The following is a 26,411-nucleotide window of genomic DNA, read 5'->3' as shown; positions in this document are numbered from 1 at the left end:
GGTTTTTTTTTCCTTTAAAACAGTGTGTATGTTGCAAAGGCGAGTCTTTGAGTTGCTTGATCTGAGCAGGATTTGTCTCCCTCAAGTCAAAACAGTTGTAGGTATCTCCAGCTGAGCTAGTCAACCCTGTCAATGGGAACGAGGTGCTTTTACATGTTAAATGCAATAATTTTCATAATGAGTTCAATTTCATTCTGAAAGTACCTTTTTCCACTGACTGTAAAAGAAGCCTCATGGAGTCTGGCTCAGCTGAAGGTATTGAATCGTATGAATCCCCACCTTCTGTGCCTGGAATCATGGGACTGTTTTCGGAGAGTGTCAATGAAAACCCAGACCACTTCTGCAGAATCAGAGGAAACAAGATTTCTCAAGACTTCTATAAAGTGATATTTTTTCTACATTTTTTACAAGCATTGGCAGTACGAGAATAAATCTATTCTTAACTGTGCTTTTTCTTTAGTGTTGGAAAGGAAGATTTCGACAAGACAAAGCAGAGAGGAGCTGATAAGAAGGGGAGTGCTGAAGGAAATGCCTGAGCAAGGTGATAACACGTTACCTAGAATTTAGCCCCCAAGTGCTAAACATGGGTGATAACAGCCACTGTTGCATTGTTTCCATGTAGTATAAATAGGTATGAGGAGACAAATCTGAGGAGTGTGAGAGGCAATTTGGAGCAGTTGACAAAGAGCTAATGTTGGTGTGAAAGGATTTGTGTTCTGTAGCTGCTCCTGCCATAGGTACACCATCTGACTTCTGGTGATATCTTTAAGTATTTTGATGCTTCCTTGTAAAGAATGTGACTCCTGTGGTTCCTACTTAACTATTTTCCGGAATTATTTTGAGCTAGTGATTAACCTATTTTTTGAGTCAAGGTCTGCTGTCTAAAGCAACTGAAGTACAACATGAGAATTTTGGCTGAAAAATTAGAGGCTTTGGGACCCCAAGCAAATGAATAGCATCCTTTTCAGGTATCAGAAAGCACCAGTGTGGGGATTATACAAATCCCACCACTGTCACACAGACCACAGTCACAAATGGCACAAACATAAAACTGTAGGGAAGACACCACTTGTTTCAAAATGCTATAAGGTTTAGTAACTGGTATTAACCAGAATTTGACTTTGTAAAAATGAGTAAACCATTGTTAATACCTCTGTGCTACATACATCTGACTATGTTTCTAGTGGTTTATATTATATTATATTATATTATATATTACATATTCAGTCTTCTATAAGTCCAAATCAAATAAAAGCCAAGTGAGTAAAATAATTTTCTGTAGCTTAAAATTAAACCACTTGTCGTTTTGTCAAGGAGTTTAAGAACTCCACGATTTTCAAAAATATTTTTATCCTAGAAATTCTGATACTCTGCCTGAGCTGAAGAATCATGAAAGTATCAATGTGTATGGTTTCTATTGTACACATTGATAAGTAAAGGGCTTGTTTGTTGACATGTGACATCACTTGTCTTTATAGTGACTAATTACCAGACTATGATGTTCAGCATAGCTGGCTTCTGAACTTGTCTCTGCCACTGTCTTTGATGTAAAACAAGACGTGTAAACTCTCTATACCTCAGTTTGTCCATTTGTGAATTTGTTATGTTTTTTGCTACATGCTTTGCTGGGGAGCTGCCTGACTTTGTCCATTGATGGCTGTAAATTGCATTTGGACTGCTGGAACAGTTAATGAAATGTGTTAATATTTTCAGGTTGTTACAGTCTGAACGTAATACTATCATTCTTGCTAAAAGTATGCTTGCTTTGGTCATCAGTGTTCTTGACCCTCTACTCCATTCTTAAAAGGGGATGAGACTTTGGATCCCTTACGGAGATGGAGCAAAATGAGAAAACGATGTAAAGATGAACAACTTTCTCCCCTTCCTCTTGTCTTAAGAAGGCCATCAATCCAGTCTGTGTTGCCTTCATCACATTGTACTTCATGTCTGATGAAAATTGTAAATTTTAAGGAGTGTTTTAAAAGAATATAGGACTGGTTTGAAGGTGCTAAAAATTGAGATATAAGAAACAGTAACTGAGCAGTGTGAAGGTAGTTAGAAGGAATGGCTATGGAGATGAAAGCTAGATGAGGAAATTACGTGGAGTCTTGAAATATGGGAGGTAAGAAATGTGAAGCAGTGACAGTGTTTCACATGGGATGAAGAAGAACAAAGCAGAAAGTGGCAAGTGCCACTTGGAGGGAGGAGGTGTTTGCAGAACCATGATATGTAAGAGGTGGGAACGCCAGATGTGGAGGTAGAGAGAAAAGAATGGATTTATGAACGTCTGGAAGAGAGTCTGAAGAAACTGAATGTTGCGGTAAGGTAAGAAGGAAGCCTTGTGCAACCATCAGCTGTAGTGAATGAAACAAGGTTAAGAACGCAGAACTTAGTTTTTACGCATCAAGTTGAAGTTAGTGTGTGGGTGAGAGTGAAACCATCAGTTTAACCCATGGAGCACCCAAGGTGTTAAGAGAGTGTCTGCATAATTGTGTTGAAACCAGGGAAGTGCCAAATATCCTGGTCTGATAGCACACAGCAAGGCAAAGGAGGAGTAGAAGAGAGTGGAATTACCAGGATTAATGAAGAATCAGCTAGAAGAACTAGAAGAGACGCCAAGTAGATTTGTGTAATGTTTGGATGGACAGCAAGAGAATCGCGCAGGAGGAGAGTGATCATGATCATCTACATGAACTGCAGGTGGGGTGTGAGCAACATAAGGATAACAAGCTTTAGAAATGACCAGAGAATAAAATCGGTAGCAATTTTAAAATGCATGGAACAGAGAACAGAAATCAGTACATAAGAGAAGAGAGAAAACTGAGAACCAGCCAGAGCATGTAGCATTTTCAGAAATATAGAGACAAATAAGGAAGAGAAAGAAGTTTTTTTCAGGATTTGAAAAAACCTCATAGCTGAGGTAGTCTGGGTAAAGAAGTACAATAACATCAGAGCTGGGAAAGAATTTTACTTGCAGAATTTAATAATGGTATGATACATGATACAAGAAGACTTCACCTTGGTTCTTAAGACTGGGTAATGACTTTGTGACCTATTTTATTGATTACATGGCACACTGAGAACTTCTGTCTGAATTCCTGGCTGATGTACCTACTGGGATGCACCACAGTATTCCTGCAAGTCTGCCCCCTCATTGTCCAGCTTTGGGGCATGTTGGAACACATTGCAGCTCCCTTGTGGTCCATACACATATTTCTTTGCTGTGTAAACCAAGATGCAGGGACGAAGTGAACGGGATGCTAACCTGTACAGACACGAAACTGGACCTCAAAACACGCATGCCCTTCCAGGCCTGCAGAGGTGTCCACCTGAAGAAAGTGGAAGCCTATAGAGTTTGTTTACAGAGTTACCTTTCAGAGCAGATCTGCAGCCTGATGTTTCACATTTCAGTAAGTCTTTCTGCTTTGCTTCCATGGAAACTTGAAAGCAGAGGGGTGCTGTGTGTTGATAATAGGTGCTAGAAAAGCAATTAAACTAAGCAATAGCTTTTTAATTTTCATTTCAGACGGTGATGTAACAGTAAATTTTGAAACTTCAAATGGACACACCATAGCCATTGGTGAAGAAACCATACGGGAAGAAAATGTAGTAAAAGCCAGTGCAGATAATGGTACTTTATCAGAGAAAGCGTCGGCATCGGAAGGGAAAAAAGAAGATCAGAAAGGTAAATAAACACCTTCTTCACACATTGTTTTTTACCTACTTAAAATATTAACATGTTCTTCTATTAACACCAATACATGCTGTGAGTTCTGTTCTGCCACAAGGATGCCAGCAGAACCTGCCGAGAAGATAAAGACTTGTGAAACATCAGTATTTCATCACTGGTAGGCATGCCTTTTACTGTAGGTATAGTAAGATCATAAAGAGAAGCATGGTCTGAGCATGAAAACGTGTGTAAGGATGTTTCATTTCTAAATTCAATGTGAGCCTTTCCTTCTAGCCATGGCAAGCTTCGGTTTCAGGTATTCCTTTTGCAAAAGAAGACACCGAGTGCATTTGCATCACCTTGCAATATTGTTGTAGGAGTGGCTCATGGGTTGACTATTCAAAAATATTTAAGCCACTTAAAAACCATGTATCATTTTGAAAGTAACCTCAGTGACTCATTCCTGCTGGTTTTCATTAAATCTTAAACGCTTGCAGCCCAGCTCTTCAGAAATATTCAAGGGTCTGTATCACTACTGCAAACTGAACCTAGGCCATTTATGGAAAATGTACTTGATGACTGTAGAGTTTTTCTATAGATGTATTGCTGTAAATGCTCCTAAATATTTAGCAGTCCTGGAGTCCATATTAATTTTAATACTTTTACTCAGATCTACCTTGGTAACAGCAGTTTGACTGAGTAAGGGAAAAGTAAAGATTAATGTGGAATCACAGCATTTGGACCAGTTTTATTTTCTTTCTCTAGCATCTTGAATAACGTAGCACTTACTTTCCCTGTCAAAAAGTGTTCTTAAATACTATTCCATTTATTGGATTTTCCTAGAGGAAAGAGCAAAGATAAGAAAGATCAAGAACTTCATGTCCGGCTGTAATACTGAGCAGCCTTTCCAATGTCTTCTAGTAACCTTACCTAGTGATGAATGAGCCTCTGGAGGTTGAGAGGGTCAGTTTGGCTAACACAAAAATTTGAATTCTTCTCTGAGCTATGTAAATCACTTAACTATGTAAAAAGTGGCTGGATGTCCAACGAGAACTGCCTTTCTTATGAGATTTCTAGTACTTCCTGTCTCCCAACAAGACAGAAATACATGATTAGCCTTTTTCATGGCATTTAAATACATCTGTCTTTTGGTGCCAAGTAGAACCAGATGTGTATTGGGTCAGGGGAAAAGAGTTATAAAAGCCATGGAAAACTCCTTTAAAATGGTTCAGGTTAACTCTGGGGTTAGATCAGACCACTTACTATTTTATGCATCCCTAAATAGAGTCTTTTGGAACTGTCAAATCTTGGAAGTTTTCCTAAGGTGCTGTTTTTTTTAGAAATGCACATTACTATGTTGAAATCCCCTCTAGCTGACTTTGCAGAATGCAGAACTCCAGTGAAGCAGGAAATGTTCAGTGTCTATTTCAAACACATCATTACACTCTGCGCTCCCTGTATTTTGTGTTGACCTTACAGGGAGAAATTAAAAATTATTGCTGTACAAGAGTAGACTAAGTATGGAAGAATATATAGCTATCACTCCAGTCCCTCTCAGAAAATGGGGTATATATGGAGGACGGAGAAGGAAAACAAAAAATGAGCAAACTTGGTATTCTAGGCTACATAGAATGTCAATATGACCATATAGAAGATGCAAAACACTTCAAGTATACTTCCCTTTTGCATCTAGACATGAAGTTCTACATGTAAACATCTTGAGTTCCCTGAAAAGGATCCAGATAGATTTATTGCAGAGGAATAGTCCGCCAAAAAAAGGTGTTAAGAATCAATTCCACACATCAGCAATGGTGTTACACAGTGCACATGCAGTACAACTCACTGTGAATACCCTTCAGTTATTCTTTACCTTACAGCACATTAAGGAAGAAGGTGAGCCAGTCTGTTGAACTCGGTGGAAGAGTAAGGCCCACTGCATCTCACAGGTGCATCCTGCCTGGCAGATTAATCCTCGGTGTTTTTTTAGGGCAGATGCAGTATGTACGCATTACACCCACACCCATTGGCAGAGCAAGGAATGAACAACCACAGAATGGACATTTGCTGATGCTTACATAGCATCAAAATGAGAGCTGAAGCAGGAACACCTAGCTCAGTGTCCTCTGCTTGGACCATAGAACAGGCTGGTACTTCAGATCGTGACCCTCCGTCATGAGAGTTGAGACAGGTGCAGTGAATATTAGCTGGACAATTGAGAATAATGCATGCAAGGAGTTCATCTTTAGTGAGGCTAATGTGTTAGGTTTTTTAGAGTTGTGTATGCTTAGGTGTAAATCTTGAAGGAAGCTGTATACCCTTTCCATGTTTCTAAGTCCTAAAGATGATTCATTCTGGCTGAGTGCTGCAGTTCCAACTCTGGCTGATTCAAAATGCTCCAAAAAATCTATCTCAGCCCTTGGAAGTTATGAGGTTATTTTAAAATGTTTTTATGAAATGGTGGCGGTCTTTTCTTTCTCTCTTGTTCAAGTGGGTCTTGAAAATGGCCTTTATCATATGAATACGATGATGGCTGCTGGAGCTGGAAGCTTAAAAAGAACAAGTGATACAGGCACGTTGTGATAATACGGTGAGAGTTGGCAGCAACACATGGTAGAATGTGGAATATGTTATGAGTTAAAAGAAGTTAAATGAAAAAAGTTGTTTCAGCATGAGCCATGGAAATACAGTATCAACAAGGGCAAACAATAGGCTCAGCCATGCAATGTAAGAACGAGTTAAGCAGAAGGGAGTGAAGAAGACAACTCCTGAAAGCTGTTCCTGTGCTGCCAGGCAGTTCTATAAACCACGTACCCATCTGCTGCCTGTCAGCTCACAGGTGCTTTTCATATCTGGTGAAAAATTCTCTTTGGTGATTTAATAGTGTAACTGTTACTGTTTGTAGTAATGATGAGATGTCAGTCATCCAAGCAGGGTATTTAAAAGGAAATTTCTCCTTTATGGCAGGATAATAAGTTTGTGACAGTTTTACATAAAACAGGTACTTGACGGATAAACTTTGCAGATGAGAAATGGGAGAAATCTTTTTCCTAGGTGATTTATTCACATTATGTTCATACTGGGTTGAGTTCTGAATTGTTTTGTTTTGACTAATAAAAGTCACTAGCATCTTCTGCAGAAAATAAAGAGCTGAACTGTAGCCATTCTCAGTGAGCACTCTGGAAGGGGTGCAGAGCAGCAAGGGGGCAGGCAGCACGTCAGAGTACACCCTGCTTGTCTGGGCAGCAGACTGAACTGTACCATCATGACATCAGGCTCCTGACCTGTGACACTTGCCTGCAGTAGCCCCAGCAGACCCCAGTCTCCAGGTTCCATGTGGAGCATGAGCATCGCAAAGGGGATCCAAGGTGTCTCTGTGCCTCCTGCCCCCTACAGCAGCGTTGGAGAAGACCAAAAGCCACATCAGTAGAATAGATGTCAAAATTGTCACTGTTTGCCTCCCTAGGCATGGGGACATAGCATGGTGATGTGGCATGCATGCTGCTCATTGTAAAACCTCCTGGTACTGTGTCAGAGATCATTTTCTCCTCTCCACCCTCCCAGGATGTCTCTGGCACACAAGATGTACCAGAGAACCCTGAGTTTTCATCTGAGTTCGGCTTGTTCAGTAAGGTCAGGTCTTACTCATTTTTACTGTGGCAAGCTAAATCTTTTCACGATTGTGGTAGGTGCTTCCAGATTTCATTGTTAGTTTGGGCTTGAAGAAGTGAAAGGCTCAGTAACTGTTAGCAAGATGCTACCTGGAAAAAAGTAATAAGAAATTTCCTTTTGAATACCATCATGTGCGGTGGATGCTGCTTTGATAAATAATTGCACTGCAGGAAGCTAGAGCTGTGTTGCAGGTGCTATAGGTGTTATGGGTGACATGGAGCATAAGCTTGTGAAATGTTCCTATGTGCCATTTACAGCAGACTGATCGTCTCAGGTTTTCTTGTTCTCCTTCAGTGAAGGAAATGGTTTGTACTCCTGTTTCCAAATGAATTCACGGGATACATGCACATAATATTTTTTCCCCACAGGGTAACTAATATGAGAACTGGCAAAGGCTCCAGGTCTTAGTATGTTGGATTCAGAGGTTCTTTCCTCTGTACTCTGTTCTCCCTTAAATCTGCCATTAAATTTAATCTTTTCTTTTTCTCCTGGGTAACCAAAAAAACAAGAGTTGGAGGCACTCTGATCTTATGAGTATGCATCATTGCTGACCAATGCTTTAGTTTGTCTACCAAGGACTGTTCTTCAAAGTAAAATTTTCCAGGTTCCTTCTCTGAGAGGTCTTCGCTTTATTTCCCCAAAGTGGAACAAAACCTGTTGAATTCAAGATCATAACCCTCATCTTCCAGCGTCTCAGACAGAAGCCTGCTTTCTCTCAGAAGACTAACCTGTAAGCCCGTGGCTGTGAGAAGCAAGGCAGACTTTTTCTTGCTGGCTCCCTATGCTCCTGAGCTCCGTAGATCATCCATATGAGCACCATACATAAAAGGGTGGGGGTTTTGCCTGTCTCTCAAAGAATCTCTCGCTCAAGCTGAGTTATTTTCTGGCTAAACCCAGTTTTTCTAAAAACAGTATTATCTTCAGTTCATCACCTGAACTATGTAAATGAGGCTGAATCCAAATCTTCTTAAAAGGAAAGCTACTCTAGATAAAGCTGTATTTGGATAGAGCCTGTCCACTGAGTTAGCCAAGCTGGCTTGTGCCAGTAGGGTGATGTGAGGAGCACAGGCTTTCGCCCACAGACGGCGAGCGGCAGAGGAAAGCTCCTGATTTGCAAAGCTGCTCGATTTTTTTGTCTTTTGTAGGAAGTACATCCTAATGTGGCTGTAGAAATAAGCTTGTAGATGTGATTTTAATGAACTAACCTTTGAATTACTTGAGCGTATCTACACAGAAAGTATAAGGGAATGTAGGAGACCACGTCTTTCACTTTCTAAGTCTCCCATAGACCAAGGAATGGTGGGAGTGTGCAGCTGACAGTGAAGATGTATTAGGTATTCTCTCTTGATTTAACAGCTTACTTTTTATAAAAAGATTGGACAGTTAGCAATGTAAAATGGCATCCAGTGGATTTTTTTCTCTTTTTTATCTTGGAGCCAGTGGAAAATATCTGAATGTGGTTGCTTTAAGTGCCTTTCTCCCCTCTTCTGTTTTCTATGCTGTCTGTCACCAGGCCTCTCATGCATAGTGCTGTTGAAATCATAGAGTAAGATCTGGAAGGCCATAGATGTATAGATCTGCTCATCCATCTTCAAGAAGGATGAATTGAAAATTGCAGAGCATGCTGCGAGAAGCATCATGAGACAGCTGTTCTTGTTCAGCCTAGCAAAACAGAGCCTGAGAGAGCCCAAGTGCATTTGATGAATGTAACAAGTTGGTATATAGCCAGGAGAGAACATGGCTAAAGGACAATGCTGGCACAAGTAGAAAGGAATAAACAGTGGCTTGAAATACATTTAGACTGGAAATTAAAGGAAGTTTTCTAACAATTAGAATGGGTCTTTTCTTGAACAGAATTTTAGTAGCAATAGCAGGAAAAAAGCTGAGCTGGTTGGATCTGAAAGGATTTCTATGAGTTGACCACCTGCATCAGCAGTCAATGAGAAAAGACACCTTGTCTTGCCCTGTGTCCCATGTTTCTGAATGACAGCTTCCTGAGTTTTGATTAATGAAAACACAGCTCTCTGCATAGGCTGGAAAGAAAACTCATGATTCACAAAACTCTTATTGAGTTTCATTTTGAAGGGAGTCATTCTGCAAAAGACAACAAATCAGATGTTATTTCCAACTTCCATTTTACATAGTGTTACTCCACTCAGTTGTGCTCGTCTTCCAGGGGAAGGGTGCTTTGCATTTGGTGTAGATTATATGTTTGTGCTGCAGCGCTACTGGTTTTCCATGATCTAGCTTCATGTCACTGCTATACCTGTATAAACAGAAATACCAGTACTGTATGACAAATTCCTGGGCTAGATAAGCTGTGGTCTTCAGTTCCTTCAAAATTCATAAAAGTAAAGAAAAAATTCTTGTATGATACAACCCAGTCATGTATGGCTTCTGATACTATGCCCAGGATTTTCATAGGTCCATTTGATCCAGAGTTTGCAAAAGGTCTGGCATTTACCTTCCAAAATAAGTCATCTGATTTTCCAGTGCATATGGCATACTGGTATGTTTCTGAAAGACTTTGAGATTTGATGAGTCCCCACAGGAGCTGTTATATACTGAGTACTTTATAACCCTGATCATCATTTAGGTGTTTACATAAGAATACAGATTTCTTAAGAGTCTGTCCCCAGCCAGTTTCTGGGAACAAGAAAAATCTGGTCTCAAAGTGAGCTTTCTTGAAAATCTGGCCTTTGAAAATTTTTATTCTAAACATAAACATACTATTGATCCAAATGCTTAATGTAACATTAACATTTGCTTTGCTTTCCTATTTAAAGAGTAATTTATAGGCACATTGCTTTTACAGCAGATGTCTTGATCAAGGCAGCAGTGAATAAAAGATATTCCTATCTGATGGTCTTTTGGAGACCTTTTATTAAAAGGTCAGTTTGTGATGAAACAGATGTCTACATTAAGAAAAAAAACCAGCAATAAAAATACATTGCAGATGGTACTGAGGTGCCTGGGGGATTAGCTTGAACGATTATTTTGGCAAAAGATGCAAAATAAAGAGCAGGCATGAAGACCAAGGGCCCATATTCAAGCAGAATCATGTTGGGGAGGTACAATGGCAACGTAATTGTGTCCTGAGACATTTACAGACATCATACCATCCCTGTCACTGTTCAAAATCAAGCCATTGTTGCTGTTAATAGTCATTTGTATTACTACAGTACTTAATACTAGTTGTTTCTTGTAGTGTCTTACATAAATGCAGAAAACCAAAGAAAGTTCCAATGGACTTGCAGTAAAAGAGAGGACACTGTAGTTAGGCACTGAAAACAGGAGGGGACCAGATCAGGATAACAAGCACAATGCTGGCAGCCTAGAAATTTTCAGCTTTGGCATCACAGCAGAGGGGAATTTGAGGGAGGACAGTCAGTGAATGTTCACAAAGCTGGAGGGGCAGCAGACGCAAAGCAATGAAAAGCATCTGCTTCAAAACTTGGCTTGTCACGAGCAGAAGCTGATATAATGGACTGGTCAGGTAGGAACTGGAAATCTGTATCTCACGAGTAAATGAGAAACAATGGTTTGGGCAAGACAGACTGTCACTGAGGGCAGTCAGGTTGTATCTGATGAGATAAAGAAGATTAAGCTAACAAAGCTAATAAGAGATGAAAGGGATGATATGATCAAAGGCAGTTATCTCCATCACAGCTTTCCTTAAGGCTATGAGCAAAAAGAAGATTCAGTGGTCAAAGCCAAGAAAAGGGCATGTATATCATCAAGGGGCAATCAAGACTTAATGAGAGCTGTAACTATCTGAGCAGATAGGATGCAGCTGTGCAGAAAGAGTCTGCCAGTCTTTGGTGCAAGGTACATGTAACAGTATGGAAAGCAATGTCCTGGATAAAGAGATATCACAGTGATGGCAAGGTATTTCATTTAGAATCAACGTTATGGAAATTGCTCGTTTTAATCACAACTGAAGTCTGCAAGTGAGAGCTTTGTGTGAATGAACTGTTCCAGTTTTGGGTTTCATTTATAGTTTTTAGTTATTTCTATAAAGAAAATTTGAAAATTATTAGTTGTTTGTCACTAAGATGTGTTTATTTGTAACTAAGTAAAACTTTAGCCTTTTAGTACTTTTTTCCTGAATCAGAAGATAAATTCTAATACATGTGATTTAATCAGTTATATAGTTTAATGACTGCCTAAGATTCTGAATAATTACAATGTATTATTTTAGAATATGGTGAATGGTATATTTCTTTTTACTAGGTTTTCTGTCCTGTTTTAGTATTTTCTCTACTAATATGACTGGAATCAAAACATGGTAATGGTGTATATAAGTACACAAGTTTTAAATTCATTCTTACTAGTAAATAAAGTTTTAGTATGCTGGACCCGTAAGTAAAAGATATATATATTCTTTCATATAAAATTCTTCTATTTGTTTCTGATCATCTTGTCCTTCAAGATCTTCACAATACAAAGTCTTACCTTCTCTTGCCATGTTTGTTATTGATGGAATTAAAATTTTAACATGTCCTGCTTTTTCAGAATTAAATCAGTTTTTCAACTTTGAACGAAGGTAGGTAGACTTTCACAAGGAGTTGGGTTTTGCTATAACAGAAGAGAGCAAAATGTAACAATTATGTATGTTTCTTTCTTCTTCCCAAGTCTTTCTCTGGAAAACAAAGAGGCATTACCAGAATCTGTGCTTGAAAGGTTCTGTTTGAAAGCTGTAAAAGGTTGCTATGCAGTGGTTCTTGCAAAACCTTAGCAAAAACATATTAGTCTGTAATGGGCTGGAAATAAAGGAGGAAGACACTGGACAGTTAATGTTAATTCCTTCTGTTTGCAAAGAGACATATGCGCGCATGTTGCTTTTAGTAACTGCAGTGATGCAGTAGGTTCATGTTAAGAAGCCTTGAGCTAGAGGTTGAAGAGGCTTTGTTTCTGAGATCAAGAATGTCATTGTTGTCCAACATGTTGTTTTTCATCTACTAAACTTAAAATGAAAAGGTGCTGCTTATCTCTTGGGAATCTTTTACATGGGAAGGAAGAAGCTGGGAGCAGCCATTTAAGGTGTGTAAGAGTGAGGCTGTAACAGGAGCATACTGCAAGAAATGAATTGGTTTCTCTTGAGTGACAAAAGAGGCTTACAGAACTCCTTGAAATATTTGCTTGGCTCCTTTCTTCCCCAGCCACTGTAATTTAGTGACATGCAAATAAAGCCCATATGATTCTGATGGTATGCTCTTGCTTTTATAATATCCTTTTCCTGGAAGATTGGGGAAGGCTATCTTGAGACCAAATAGGCACAGAGTTGGTGTAAGTGAATAGATAAAGATTTCCATCTGGGAACAACTAGTCTTACAACCATAGTCATTATATTGCAAAATTTTATGTTGACTCTGAATGGCTCACCTACATTAATGTTGCAGTTGGCATTAGGTGTGCGCTTTTGAAGTGAATTTCCTGGTCACCCCCACTTAACTTTCTTTGGTTTGCGGAGCACACAAGCCAGATTTCTTTTGGATGAAATGAAGCCAAAAGATGCGTTCAGGAACTTGTGCTCCCACCACTGCTGTGCATGCAGTCTACAGAACTAGCCTGAAGCTAGTCCAGAGTCGAGTCTCCTGCAGCGCACATGGTAGACATTGATTCCTCAGTTCTCCTTTCTCAGAGCCATCTCTATTGCACAACACAATGTAGATGCACTCCAAATTCCTGTTGACTAAGGAAGAATCAGCAGATTCTTGCAAGTGCAGTCTTGTAACAGTACCCAGAGAGCTTGTAGGAGAGGAGGGCATTCCCGTGGCAAACAATAATCCTGTCTGATTTAGCTTCATCTCTTTCTGAAGAGTAGAAATACCCTGGGGAAGATTCTCAAAATTAAGTTCCTATGAGCAAGCAGTCTGCAGTTTAGGAAACTGAGTTGCTTCAGGGGAAGATTTCAGCTGCATAGCCATATTTGAACCCGTGACTGAGAGTGGCCCTGTTCATTCAGATTCATGTGAATCTGAATTCTATAGCTTGTTGATCTCAGAGGGCTGGAATGAAGCCAGGGGAATTTGTTAAGAGGAGTAAATGACGTTTCCCTTGTTTTGTTTGCAGCAAGCCGTCTAGTTGGCGGTACTCAACATTAAGGATGATCCTTGGAGGTCTAGAATAGATGAGACTGAGAGAAGTGCCAGGCAGAATCTTCCATGAGAAGGACTTGAATTGAGGCCAACGGTAATTTTTTTTCTGAGATAATACTTAATAAGCAGCAGAAGATGAAGAAGTATCTCCTGATTCCCAAGAGCTCAAGCAGCAAAAAGTAGTCATTGTTGTCAGGCTTGCTGTTTGAATGTATGTAGCATATGTCTGTGTCAGTTGGCTTCTGTTCACTTTCTTATCCTTAGAGAGCACAGCTGATCACTGCCTAGAAATACTGGCATCCCATGCTCCACCACTACCCAAGCCTAAGCCTAAAACTAAAAAAGCTCCGCTACCACCAAAAAATGCTATTGCTGCTTCCACCACCACCAGCCATAAGAGTAACGAAGCACCTCATGCTAAAAAAAAGGGAAAGGCTCCTGCTAAGCAGCCTCCTCTCCCACCACCCAAGCCAACAAGTCACAGTGCAAATCGAGAGGCTGGTGAGTACTGCACAGGCAGTGCCAATTACGGCGGGTGCATGTGCATGGGGGTGCTTGGCTTGGTCTTACGACGACTTCTGCCTTGAAGAGCATGCCATGGATGTTTTTAGCTAGCCTGCTGCTGAGCTCCGGTTCTGCTGTCTGCAAACATCCCAGACAACAGACAAATCACTTTGCTGTTTAATGGATGTATGCACAGCACCAGGCACATCAGAGGTGATAGTGAATTCCCACTTCAAGTGTGAAGACTGGCAACAAAGTGACCCAGAGAACTGCTGAAGAATCAGCAGGGGAAAAGGGGATTTCTGAAATCAAACATGAGTTGCCCAGAAATAAAGCTACTTTGGTATTGCTGTAACTTTCTGCTGGAAATATCTACTATTCCAATTAATTTGACAAGATTGCAAGATTTTGAAGAGGTAAAGGATAAAACCATGAATACATCTTCAAAGACTGTTGAGTGGCAGTTGTTTTAGCTGCAAAAAACCTCCAAACAAACCAAAAACCCCAAACAATTATAACCATTAGAAATGGCCAGGCTTCCCTGAGCTGGTTGATGGCTTCCTGTGATTCTAAATACACACTGGAATGTCAATCATCAGGCACATAGCAGATGTGTATATCACTATGCTTTTAAACCAAAATTCATCAGTGATGCTAGATTAAAGATTATAGGTAGCTGTTCTTAAAGTACTGATCTCAAGTTTGAATCATCGTAATTTAGTTGATGACCAAAATTAAAACATCCAAATATAATTTGAACACAGTATTGTGATGAATGGACTGTATATATGCATTGGCAAACTTATACAAGCCTTGTGTTTTCAATCCTCTGTCAGTCTTTGAAAGCCCTTCAGTCCCTCCAGTTTTCTCTCCAAGTATACCTCTTTATAGCTTGTACACTTTGGCACATTTGGTATTTGAAGCACAGAGAAGAGGACTGTTTGAAAACATTGCAAAATTGCTAGAGTTACAATAATAACTTTGCCATAAAATATCCATTAACTTGGTATTAACTGTCCCTACTACATCAGACGACTACAAGAATAAACATTTTGAAAACACAGAATTTGCTGCTTGTATTTCACATGCAGCTGGAAAACTCAGCTCTTCCTAGGAGAAGGAACCTTGTAACAGCAGACCTTTCAGAAATGAAATAACCCATCACATAAAGAAATGTTTATACCAGTGGTTGGTAACAAGCTTTCAGGTAGCTGAGTTCTTAAATTAAAATACTTTCAGAGTCCAGATTTGTCTTTTAGTAACCTTGCTTAAATGTCATGCAGTGGTTGAGGCCATATGGGTGTAAAATATATCGATATATCTCTCATATAAAATAGTACCTATTTTACTGGTAATTTCTTTCAGCGTTAAAAGTACATCATGTTCATTTGAAGTGGGGCAATACTTAATAAGTTGAGCCAATTGGGAGAAGTAGTACGAGAGGTTTGTCAGATCCCCATGAAAGTGAACACATGATGCAGTCAGTGATCTGTGGCCCTCCTGAGGGCACAGCAGCAGGTTTCCAAACTGAAATAGTGGAACTGGGAGAAGGGGACTTAAACATAGGCATGGACATGTGCCGAAAGGCAAATAACCATGAAATTTTTCATTTAATCGAAGTTCAAATCTGCTACTGAAAAAGAAGCATGACATAAAATTGTCAGCCAGCCCAGTCAAAAGCAACAATAGCAACAGCACTTTTGATCCACGTGAAAGCGTAGGGGGCTTTTCTCTGGAAAAAATTGTTCAAGTTTCTGTATCCGATTGCAGGTCCAGAAAATTTCTGAGAATAATGTGAGGGTGTTTTTCAGTGGAAACATTTCTTTGCATTTTACCAGCCACAATTATAGTGTGGCTGTGTGTTTGTATTATGCTGGCGTTCTTAAGCGTAAGCATGTAACTGCTCCTGTCAGCCTCCAGCCTGTGTTGAAGTGCTTTGCTGGATTGGACCCAGCGCCCTTTCTTACTACTACCCACTTACTCAGTAAGGTTTCTGCTAAATAATACACAGGTTGGAGCCACCATCTATTTCCACTGCAGTTACGAACTGCTGCCTGTACCATTTCTCTGCTTCCTTTTGATTTGCTGGTGGGTTAAGTCAGTGATGTGTACTTGGTGTGAATGATGAGTGCAGCATCCATAGATTCGGTGCGGTGCCCTTCACAGTCGCCTTGCAGCACAAATAGGGACACTGATTAGCCTAAAGTTTCTGTGGATTTTTCCAGATGTACTGAAAGCCTCACAGCGCTCTCAATGTTTATAAACTGTAACACTCAGCTACAGAAGAGAACAGTATAATGTTTGAATTATTTTCCATCTTCTTTGGGACTGAGAACAGTCTCACTGTGAAAGCTATTTTTATAGCATGAGCTTATTACGGCCAGTATCTGTATTTTGATTCTATCCTAATCTGCTGGAGTTTTGTTTTTATTTAAACGCTTATAAGTAAAGTAGGCCTTTCAGCAGATTTCTATTACAGCTTTCTGTTTTACTCTGTAAGCTTAGCCGCAAGGCTGCTGTGTAGTTTTATAATGCTTTCATTTGTTCTCTGGAGGTTAATGCTTTTTTACTACAGCAGAAGTGTTTGAGTTGGATGCATTTTGATGAAAAAGACTGAGTCATAAGATGGTTGTCATTTCTATTGCTTTTTAAATGAAAATCAGAAGTTTGAAGTTCCCAATCCAGATGATGGGTGCATCAACACAGCAATCAGAAATGTGGCTGGAATGCACATGGGCATGCAGGCTAGCTGAAATCACTTGCAAACTTGGGTATTATACATATATGCTTCAATATGGTAAGTATCACAGGATTAAACAGCAGCATCACTGGCCAGCTCGTACAGCTGGTGTCAAAACCTTGTTTCATTATGTTTTCAAGGCTGCCTGAGTTGGTCACTGGTAAGGTGAAGACCTCCAGTACATACAGGAGGCCTTCAGTGCCTCCTCCCTTCTGGAGATCATTTATGCAGAGTGAGATCTGACAGGTGTTTTCTGCCTCTGTTTTATGAACGTGCCCAGCTGGACTTGAAAGTATATCTTGTTTTGCTGTCCCTCTGCTCTTGCCATTAACTAGGAGCACACCACTTGCAATAACACTGTGAAAGGTAATTGACTGATACCTGTAACAGTCCTGAGGTGTTCATGGAAAAGCATAAGGAAAATCATGGTGTTCATCTAGTGCTCAGACCAAGAATTCACGTAATAGAAAAGGTCAGGCGGTTTTCTCTGTCTGATAGCAATTTTTTTAAATAGGGCACTAAACACATAAGTAGTGGGCTTTCTAGAGGATGTCCAGGCAAGTTGTACAAAATGGGCCAATGCAGAATGCTAGAATCAAACTATCACCCATTTGTAAGGTTGATCCCCTGCACTGTTCTTGAGCAAGTATTCATTGCAGGTTTTTCCACCGTAAAGGTGAAATTTGAACTGCAATATTTATTGTCTCAAGCATATAGATGAAGGATTGTAGAAATACTGAGTGTAATTCTTTTCAGTTTTTAAGTGTGAACACACGTCAATCCACACAGAAAGAACAGTGCAAAAACTATATAGTTGCAAGACCGTGAAATGCTTTTTCTTTTCTTATTTTAGCGGGTTCCTCTCACGCAAAAAAACCACCAGTCTCGAAGTCCTCTTCATCACCATCTCCTTCGTCCACATCATCTCATCCCAAAGCCTCTAAGGAGACTTCCAACAAATCTGGCACATCAGGGACTCCCAGGGGCAAGAAAAAACCTGGGAAACAGTCAGCCCCACGAACAGCGCCAGATGGGGCTGCTTCTTCCCCCTCAGGTGCCACAGCCAACAGGTTGGAAGCAAAGGCAGAAAAACCTGAGCCTGAGCAACCTTCCATAGTAATTTCCAAAACAGAGGATGGAGACCAACTGAGCAAGCTCATTGTCCCCCCTCCTCCCACTGCTGCCCCTCCTCCGCCTCCACTTCCACCTCCTTTCCCTGCTGCAGCTGGTCAGCCCGCTGTCTCCTTGGATGCCCAAGATGTGTCAGATGGCTGCATGGCAGGGCCAGCTGTCCGCGGATCGGATACTAAACTTCTTCTCCAGACTGAGCGTGGCACAGACGAGGGCCTGAGCAGTATGGCCCTAGACAGCAGTGCAGATGCTAGTGGAGAAGACACAAAAAGGTAAGGCAGTGTGGCTGTTGTAGGGGGGTGGTAAGACCCACAGCCAAGAAAGCCACCTTTTTTCACGTGAGGGACACTGTAGGCACGTGGGATCTCTTCTGTTTCTTCTGCTGACTGGTAATAGTTTGTGTTGCATCCCAGCACAGTTTGTTTGTTGCCCGTGCCTTTGAGCCATTCACCTGCAGAACCTCATGTTTCCCAGGTCATTGCTCATAACCTGCCTCCTGCTTCGGTGCATGGCTTAATGTGACCACTGCAGTCAGCAGCTGAGCTAGTAGCTGGTAATACTTTTATTTCTCTCTCATAAAGGCAAAGAAATTAAGCTGAATAACAGGGAGCTTTTACTTTTTTTGTGGGTATTGTTCAATATCCCAACTGCTAAAGCTCTCAATTCAATAGCCAGATTTACTTGCACACTTGAAAATGACAGTTTCAGGCTTCGGTTAGTAGGTGTTTGGTCTGTCACTTACTCAGATACTATAAAGTCTGGTCAAGAGAAAGGTCATAATTACATTTTTTAAGCAAAATAATTGGCAACGAAAAAGAAACTGGCTTATTAACCTGTCTTTTCCCTGCCATGAGAAGCAGCATCTTTTGTAACAACCCAGGAGGGTTTAGTCTACCTGTTAGTGGCCTATAGACTTTCCTTTAAACTCTTGCTGGTGTGGCTGTGCCAGCATTATGCTCCTGTGCTGCTCATCCCCTTGCTCTACCCTTCCTTATACGAAGATTTTCCCAAGGCAAAGGGCAATCTGCTGCTGCTTTCCAATGGGCATCAACTTTTTGGACTCGGCAGTAAAACTGTTTTTACAATAGAGTTAGGCTTCCAGAACAGGAAGCTTTGCACTCCAATCCATTTTCCAACCCACTCCTCTCACCCACAACGCTATGAGCTGTTTTTCTTTTCTTAGTAGCTTTTATGTACTGTTGGTGCCATCCCACAAGAAATTAAAAATAATTAGGGTTTTTCTTTATACAGGCTTTGCAGCATGTCATTCCAGATTGCACCTTTTTTTCCTGACATGCATAAAACCAGATACGTGTACATATCTGTATACTTTATATATGGTTTATATATATGTGTGTGTAAGTTTTTTAGAAAGAGAGAAGTCAGTTTGAATAACTGAACTGAACTTTTCATACTTGCTTATACAGCCTGTCTGCCATTTGTGTTACGTGCTGCTTGCATTTATGTGACACCCTGTCTGCTTGTGAATTAACAGCTTGGCTGCCAAAGAATACCAAGAAGCAGAGGCACCTGACCAGGCACACTCTGAGCTGGTGGAGGAGGCTTCTGATGCTGCTGCTCCTCCTGAGAGTGAAAGTAGCAGAGAGAGCCACAGCAGTGACTCGGACTCTGATGGGCCAATACTGTACACAGATGACGATGATGATGACGATGACGATAATGCAAGTGCTGAAAGTAAGCATCCCGCAGAGAACTTGCAGGCTACCTTTTGCCCATTTCATTACGTGAGTGTGCCTGAGCCATGCCAGTGTGAAGTAAGGAGAGGTACGGCTGCATGGGATGGTTCTACATGGTTTAGTGTTTTACCGCTGCTGAGAAATGAGTGTCCCACTTCTCCCAGACAATTATGACCAGAAACCTGCTGAGGCCTATGCAGTGGTGAGAGCAGATCAAGCATTGCATGGATGGGAGTGGAGGTGGGCGAAACAAGTTCAGAAGCACATGGGGATGGAACAAGGCCTCCATGGTTGGGTATCAGCAAGCCATTGATTTGGCTCACCCATGTCATGAAGCTCTACCCATAAAGCACCAGTGTGCCTTAAAAAGCACCATGTCGTGGAGCTGTACCTTAAAGCACATTGAATTGCACTAGAGATCCCAGAGTTTCTTGTGTGAGTAACAGGCAGTGGTGGATGACAGAGGAAGCCCATCAGTCAGCAGCTTCACTGAAAGTCATTTGTTCCTCTTTGATCAGGTTGTTTTAAGCACTGGAGCATCTGAGCAGACACAGCAGACCACAGTGGATTACATCTAAGTTAACAGCTTTGAAATTTCATCTGGGGTCATGACTATATCATCACCCTAATTTGGTAGAAGCCCTTGCTGCTGCTGAAGGGGATTGTCCTGCCTGTCTTCTGCCTGATCCCTGCTCCCAACTGTTCATTCTCCCTTTAAGTCAACGCTCATGATTATTTTTGCAGCGGTGCCCATTGTTGAGCTGATTTGCAATAGAATCAGGCCCCCTAGCCAGCTCATGCAGAGGCCACAGCTTTGCTGGCACAGAGGAGGTGGCACCAGCAGGCCGTCAGGGGTGGAGGGGAGGGCAACGCGGCCTCTGCCATCTGCAGGGTGACCTTATGTCAGAATAAAATGACCATCGAACCATGGCTTGGGGACCTTGCTGGCAGCTGATCAGGAGGAGGCACTTCGCTGTGCTTAGTGAAGGCCTGAACGTGAAAGTGCTGTGTAGTGAAGGGGGGTGAGGGAAAATGAGTGTGTTGGGGTTTTTTTGTCCTTGGCCGCTGGCGCAGCAGAAAGTGAAGTGCCGGATAGCTCGAGAGGCTGAAGTCATCTGCAGTTCTGCATTTGGTGTGAACACAATCCAAAGTGGTAGCAACCAAAAATTCATGTGTTCAGACAGCAGAACGGTGTCTTATGAGAAGTGAGCTGGGAGCCTTTGTTCTAACCAAACTGCCTTACGTGGTGAAAATCTGCCAGCCTAGGACGTATGTAGCCGCCTCTGTCAGCATATCAAGAGACGGGAAGGACTGAAGGCAATGAAAAATACCCTTCCTTCCTTCCACAGCTGGCTGAAGCTAACGCTGACAGAATTGCTTGGCCTTTGTCCCTACTGTGTCTGTTCTGTGGATGAGCAGATTGCTTCAGTGCCTGGGGGTAGCTGCCCAGGTTATGTTACAAGCACTCAGAGCACTTTTCTGACCTGTATTTTTTGTTTTAATTTACAAATCACTTAAAAGATGAAAAGCACTATACAAGAACTGAGTGGTACTTCATTGAAAAAAAAAATGAAAGAATGAGGGAAATTATGACAGAATGAGACTAAACCATTTAAGGCTGAAGAAAAAGAGCGGCAGGTTGCTAAATATACTAAGTAGATATATAAAACGCCATGTAATGTGTCAGACTTCAAAGGCACTTAAGTGTAGATTTGTCATTTTTATCCAAGCACTTTGCAGATGACAAGTGATGTTTTTAAAACTCTTATCAATTTGGCTGGTAGCTTTTTCATCCAAGCCTTTCAGCTTTTTATTGTTGTGAAGTGAGCTAAAACTATTTTTCTTTTGATATTAATTAAAATTCCTCTCCTGGATGTGGGAATAAGGCTGCTTTTGGGAAGCTATTGAAGGTCTTACTCGACAGTTTGTATCGGTAACCTAAGCATGAATGAACTAAACCTACCCTCCTCCTCCTTTCCTCAGGCTCTTTGGCAAGTAAAATTCGTCGTAGGGATACTCTTGCTATCAAACTTGGCAACAGACCATCTAAGAAAGAATTAGAAGACAAAAACATCTTGCAGCGTACATCTGAAGAGGAGAGGCAGGAAATCAGACATCAGATTGGAACAAAGCTAGTGAGGTACCAGTCACAGGGTAAATGTGGTTTCACTGGGCGGAGGTGGAGGAAGAAAATCAAGAACACTGGGTTCACCTGTCAATGCAGCTCAATAAGCGGTGCAGGATCTTTGTGGTACAACTGTCTGGAAAATCAGTATTTTTATTTCTCACAAAACTTTTAAAATGTCAGTAATGCATTTTTATTCTGCAAGAAACAAATCAGAGCTTCTGGGGTTTGGGGTTGTTTGGTTTTTCTTAAAAAAAAAAAAAAAAGGAAGAGGATAAGAGTGACTCCGTATAATTAGTGCCATGTTTCAAGTTTTTTCTCAAATTAATTAGCAAGGACTTGCACTTGTATATACCCATCTCAGACAGAGTAATAGTTCCTGACACACAGAGCATGCCTGTGCATGGTCATGCCTTCTGGCCCTCCCCATCCTCCTCCTGCTAACTCCTTTATTATTCATGTGCTGTTTGCAGCAAAAGAAGCAGAGGGAGGCTGACTTCGTAGGTCAGTGTTTAGTGTTTTACTGTGCCCAGCTCTGAGGCATGTCTTTCTCATGCTGTTCAACTGCTGTGGCATAAGTGTTACTTTCTCTTTCTGGACTTGGGAACATCGCATTAAAAAACCTAATTTTCATTTGTGTTTTTACAAGCTTTTTTTAAAAAATCCTCATAAATGTTAATGTTGGCTTGCATGATCTCTGAATAGACTACAACATGTCTGGATCTTCCCAGACCTGTCCTTGTTTCTCTTGTGCTCAGAAATGTTGTCCAGGCAGATTTGGAGAATGTCCTGTGTTTGTTGGAGATTCCCCTATGTTGGGTAGTCCAGCTGGTACTGCTCCAGTACAGAGTACGGCCACCCTGCATCAGCACTGGGAACACGAGCCGAGTTGCTCTGTGAACTGGGTGGCTGGCTGTAAGTCGTTTATTTCATCTTCTAACCTGTGAGAGTGGCACATCTATTGTGTAGGGCCCAGGGGTCATTTTTCTTCTGCTAATAAAGTGGTGTGGTTGTTATCACCACTTTCCTGAGCAAATCCAAGCTCCAGTGATCACATCCTGCTTGTTGGTTCTTCCTCAGGGGCTTGAACTGCAGAAGCCGCTCCGGTTCCTGCCCTGAGCTCCTTGCGCAGGGACGTTGCTGGCTCTGCCGGGAAGCTGGCACGCTCCCTGCACAGCTCTGCTTTGGGGGCAGAAGACAAGGTCCATGCATGTCAGGGCTGTGCTCGTGCCTGAAATCACAACCAAGTTGGACGCCAGTTCCTTAAAAATTCCTGTTGTGGTGGTTGGCACTTGGCAGCATCGAGGTCTGATGCTGTTCTCACAGCTCGGTTGGGGTCAGGTCAGGTCCCAGCCTGGGGCTTCCCACAGCAGAGCTGGGCACCTGTGGTAAACCTGCTGGCCCTCCCCACCGAATCTGAAAGCCCAAGCTTGGTTCGAATTGGACGGGTTTCATGAGGCTGAAGATAATCCATAGTGAACTGTGTGAGGTTCGCTGGACAGAGAGGCGTCAATCTTTAACAAATTTGCAAAGTGAATTTTACTGCTGAAATTTTTGTTGCTCCATTTCTCAAGTGAACAAGTGAATTGTTCAATAAAAGTAGAGACAACATCAACCATGTTCTCCACTGTACAAACCAGAAAATTAATATCTTCATTGTTTGAGGGTTTTTAATGGCGATTGCTATATATAGGTAGCTAAATCAAATTAAGTTCCAATTAAAGCTTCCATTTGCATTGTATGTACAAATCAGCGAGGAACACCCAGCTTATGTAGTTGTTTAAGAAAAATGAATAGGATTTGCATTCAGAATATCTGAGAATAATCTTATAATTGCACAAGTTACCATAACGATGGTGCCTGGAAACACGAAAGGTTTCTGAATTCTTTCATAAAATTATACCTGCAAACAAGGAATTAAAATGTGTTCATAAAATTTCTGTACTATTATGGAAGTATTAGTTATTTATGAGTTCAAGTGGCAGTAGCACATCTTTTAAAACAAATGTCCACTTGGTACTGAGGTTACATGCACAGTTATAACTGGAAAGTACCTGTGTTGTTGAATACCTCTGCTGGTGAAGAATAGCGCGGCTATATGAGAAACACCTTTTAAGCTGTATTACAAATAATACATTATATTTATTATATATATTTATATATATAATAATAAATTATATAGATAATAAATTATATATAAAAATAAATAATATTTAAATATATTTATATATTACAAATAATAATGTATTATTTGGAGCTGGTTTCAAATCAGTCACTTTTCCTTTGTTCTCACAGGAGACTTAGCCAGAGGCCTACGACTGAAGAGCTAGAGCAAAGAAATATCCTGAAGCGTAAGTATTTTATTAGGTTTCAGCTAGTATTTACTTAGAAAGTGAACATATGTTGGATTCGTAAGGAAGCCTATTGTTGTTGCTCCAGTGTTAGATCCATAACTGGGGAAAAATTATAGAAAATAATGTGTCAAGACTAGATTTACATACTAACCTGTAGTAATAGCTGTGAAAATTGCATATATACAATATGCTGAATTTTGCTTATCACAATCCCACTTCTTGAAGCTGGTCCCAAAGAGCAGGATTGACTTAGGCACCCCTAAGAAGTAGTTCTAGGCTGGCTGAACTTTTGCCTAATTTTTCTGAGGAGGAGGAGGAGGAGGGAATATCAGTAAGAAGGCAGAGGTGGGATAAAAGGGCAGAGGCTGTAAGGAGTAGAAAGAGGAAAGGTGAAGTGTTCAGGGAAAATGAATAGGTATGTGCTGCCTACTTCAGCATGCTGGTCTTCCTATCCACTTCTCACATAAATGTCTTCTGTACTGAAAACTGCATGAAACAATCTCACTGAATATCTCCCTGTTGATTAAATCCTTCCTTAGTATCCCTGCTGAAAAATTTCAGTCTATGACTCAAATAATCAGGGGCAAAGGAATGAAGTACATTGGATGTTTACCCTCTATACCTATTCTCTCATTTACTTCTGTTGGTTTTGTTCTGAGGCTGGCAAACATTTCAGAACAGGCATTGTTTATCTTCCTTTATGAATCTTTCCATGATATGGATGTTATCTAAACACATACTGTAACATTTGCCATGCCCAGCTCCATCTAGCCTTCTGTTAATTCTGCAAGGGTAGCTGATGCTTAAGTAGAAAAAATAAATAAAATGCACATGCAAGTCTTTTACATACAGCAACAGATCAAAAAAGCTCATGTCTTTGTAAAGTGTAAGAACTTTCCACATTGATGAAAGAGCAGGTATAATGCTATTATTCCCATCAATCATTCAGAAAAGTTGGAGTTCATCTGTACAACCCTGGTGCGCTACATCCTAACAGAAGGAAAGAAAAGAGAATTTACAATGACAAAGGCCATAGACTGGTCAGTCTGTCATCTGCCCAGGCCAGCAAATCAGGGAGACACAGCAATGGCTGCCTTTCAGGCAACCATCCATGCTAATAAAAACCTACTTGTCCAAGCTCTCAAAAGCAGATCGTGCCATGTCTCACTGACAAGGGAAGCTACAGTTCATGCATTATGGTGCACAGGAGAGGGGCCAGGGGATTCCTGTCCAACACATAATGTGAATAGACTTTCTAAGACTGTAATTTCTGGATTTATAGATTGTGTAGATAAATAAAGATAAAATCTGAAATACGAACTTTTTTTGTATGACAAACCACTCATGTTGGACTATGTGAGAAAGGTAATTCCAAAACATTTCTGGTGGGCCAGGATATGGCCACTGAGCTGGGAGCACCATCTGGGCTTCCTTACTACCTTCTCTGTCTCACTCATCTTGAGATAACTAACCTAGCAGCGAACCTGTGATGTCTTTAATATCCCTTTTGCCATTGTTTATTCCAGTCACTGTTTTTGCAATAAGTAGCTCAAGACTGGAAAGCAGTTAGTAGATTTCTCCTCCTGTTTCAGGTTGTTTACTTTAAGCTTTTGGACAAGTACCAGGCTTTGCACTCAATGCCTCCCGCCATCCTCCCCTGCTGCTGCCAGGGGCTGTCTTAAAGCAGCAAGGGAGAGCAAAATACAAAGGCTGGGAAGCAGCATTATAAATCACAAAAAAATCAGAGTCATTGGCGAGCACATGGAGAGGTCAAAACTGCTTTTTTGCTCATCGCTGAGATATAAAATATTTCACAGTGACAGTGATCTGTAAAAACCAAAGCAAGCCAGGGTTTGTGGTGACAGTCTGACTCAGAGCCCTTTCAGGGTGCAAGTTCTCCCTCAGCTCTAAGGCAGTCATATTATTTATCAAAATTTTGACATTCCCTTCCTATGGATCATTTGAAATTGTTTACATCTCTTAAATGCCTTTGTTGTTGTAGGCAGCTTTTGTGAATAGGCTGTGATTTCTTTCATAAAGCTTCCTTCCTCCTATTTTTAAGCAGTAGATGGGGAGAAGGGATTATATTACTGCACAGATGTAAACTGCAGCTAGGGGAAGGTATTGTTTTGAGTAATATTTATCAGCCTTTGAGGTTACATTAAGTGGTAAAGGTCTAAATGTTTACTTGAGAGTTAAGTTCAGCCCAAATCTTTTAAGAGGTTCAGAAAAAGTCTGTGGTTTTTCCTTTTCTGTATTTCCAGTTAGCAAGGAAATCTGTCTTACAAGAAGTTTTGTTTAGACAATATTTCCAGATAAACCAGTTACTGAAAATCCTGTGACTGAGTATGATCACAAGATGTTGCAGGCGGATTTCTATAAAAACAATTTGGATAAAACTATCCCAGCTTCTGAGTCTT

General features: G+C 40.9%; 1 protein-coding gene across 3 annotated transcripts in view; it reads left to right on the top strand.

Moving 5' to 3' along the window:
• Positions 1 to 26,411, top strand: part of PHACTR2 (phosphatase and actin regulator 2) — a 141,028-nt gene that overhangs the window by 97,903 nt on the left and 16,714 nt on the right. For 2 of the 3 annotated variants that reach the window (XM_040598044.1, XM_040598045.1), the window contains exons 3-9: positions 461 to 541; positions 3,527 to 3,685; positions 13,705 to 13,941; positions 17,538 to 18,087; positions 19,311 to 19,510; positions 21,496 to 21,652; positions 23,933 to 23,988. In XM_040598044.1, the coding sequence (XP_040453978.1) occupies positions 461 to 541; positions 3,527 to 3,685; positions 13,705 to 13,941; positions 17,538 to 18,087; positions 19,311 to 19,510; positions 21,496 to 21,652; positions 23,933 to 23,988 (1,440 nt within the window). The remainder of the gene's footprint in view (positions 1 to 460; positions 542 to 3,526; positions 3,686 to 13,704; positions 13,942 to 17,537; positions 18,088 to 19,310; positions 19,511 to 21,495; positions 21,653 to 23,932; positions 23,989 to 26,411) is intronic. The other variant, XM_040598046.1, reaches the window with a different exon arrangement.

This window comes from Falco naumanni, chromosome 6 (assembly GCF_017639655.2).
Source record: "Falco naumanni isolate bFalNau1 chromosome 6, bFalNau1.pat, whole genome shotgun sequence".
NCBI classification, from domain to species: Eukaryota; Metazoa; Chordata; class Aves; order Falconiformes; family Falconidae; genus Falco; species Falco naumanni.
The sequence above is the reverse complement of the archived record's forward strand: the minus strand, read 5'-3'. Positions and strand labels throughout refer to the sequence as shown.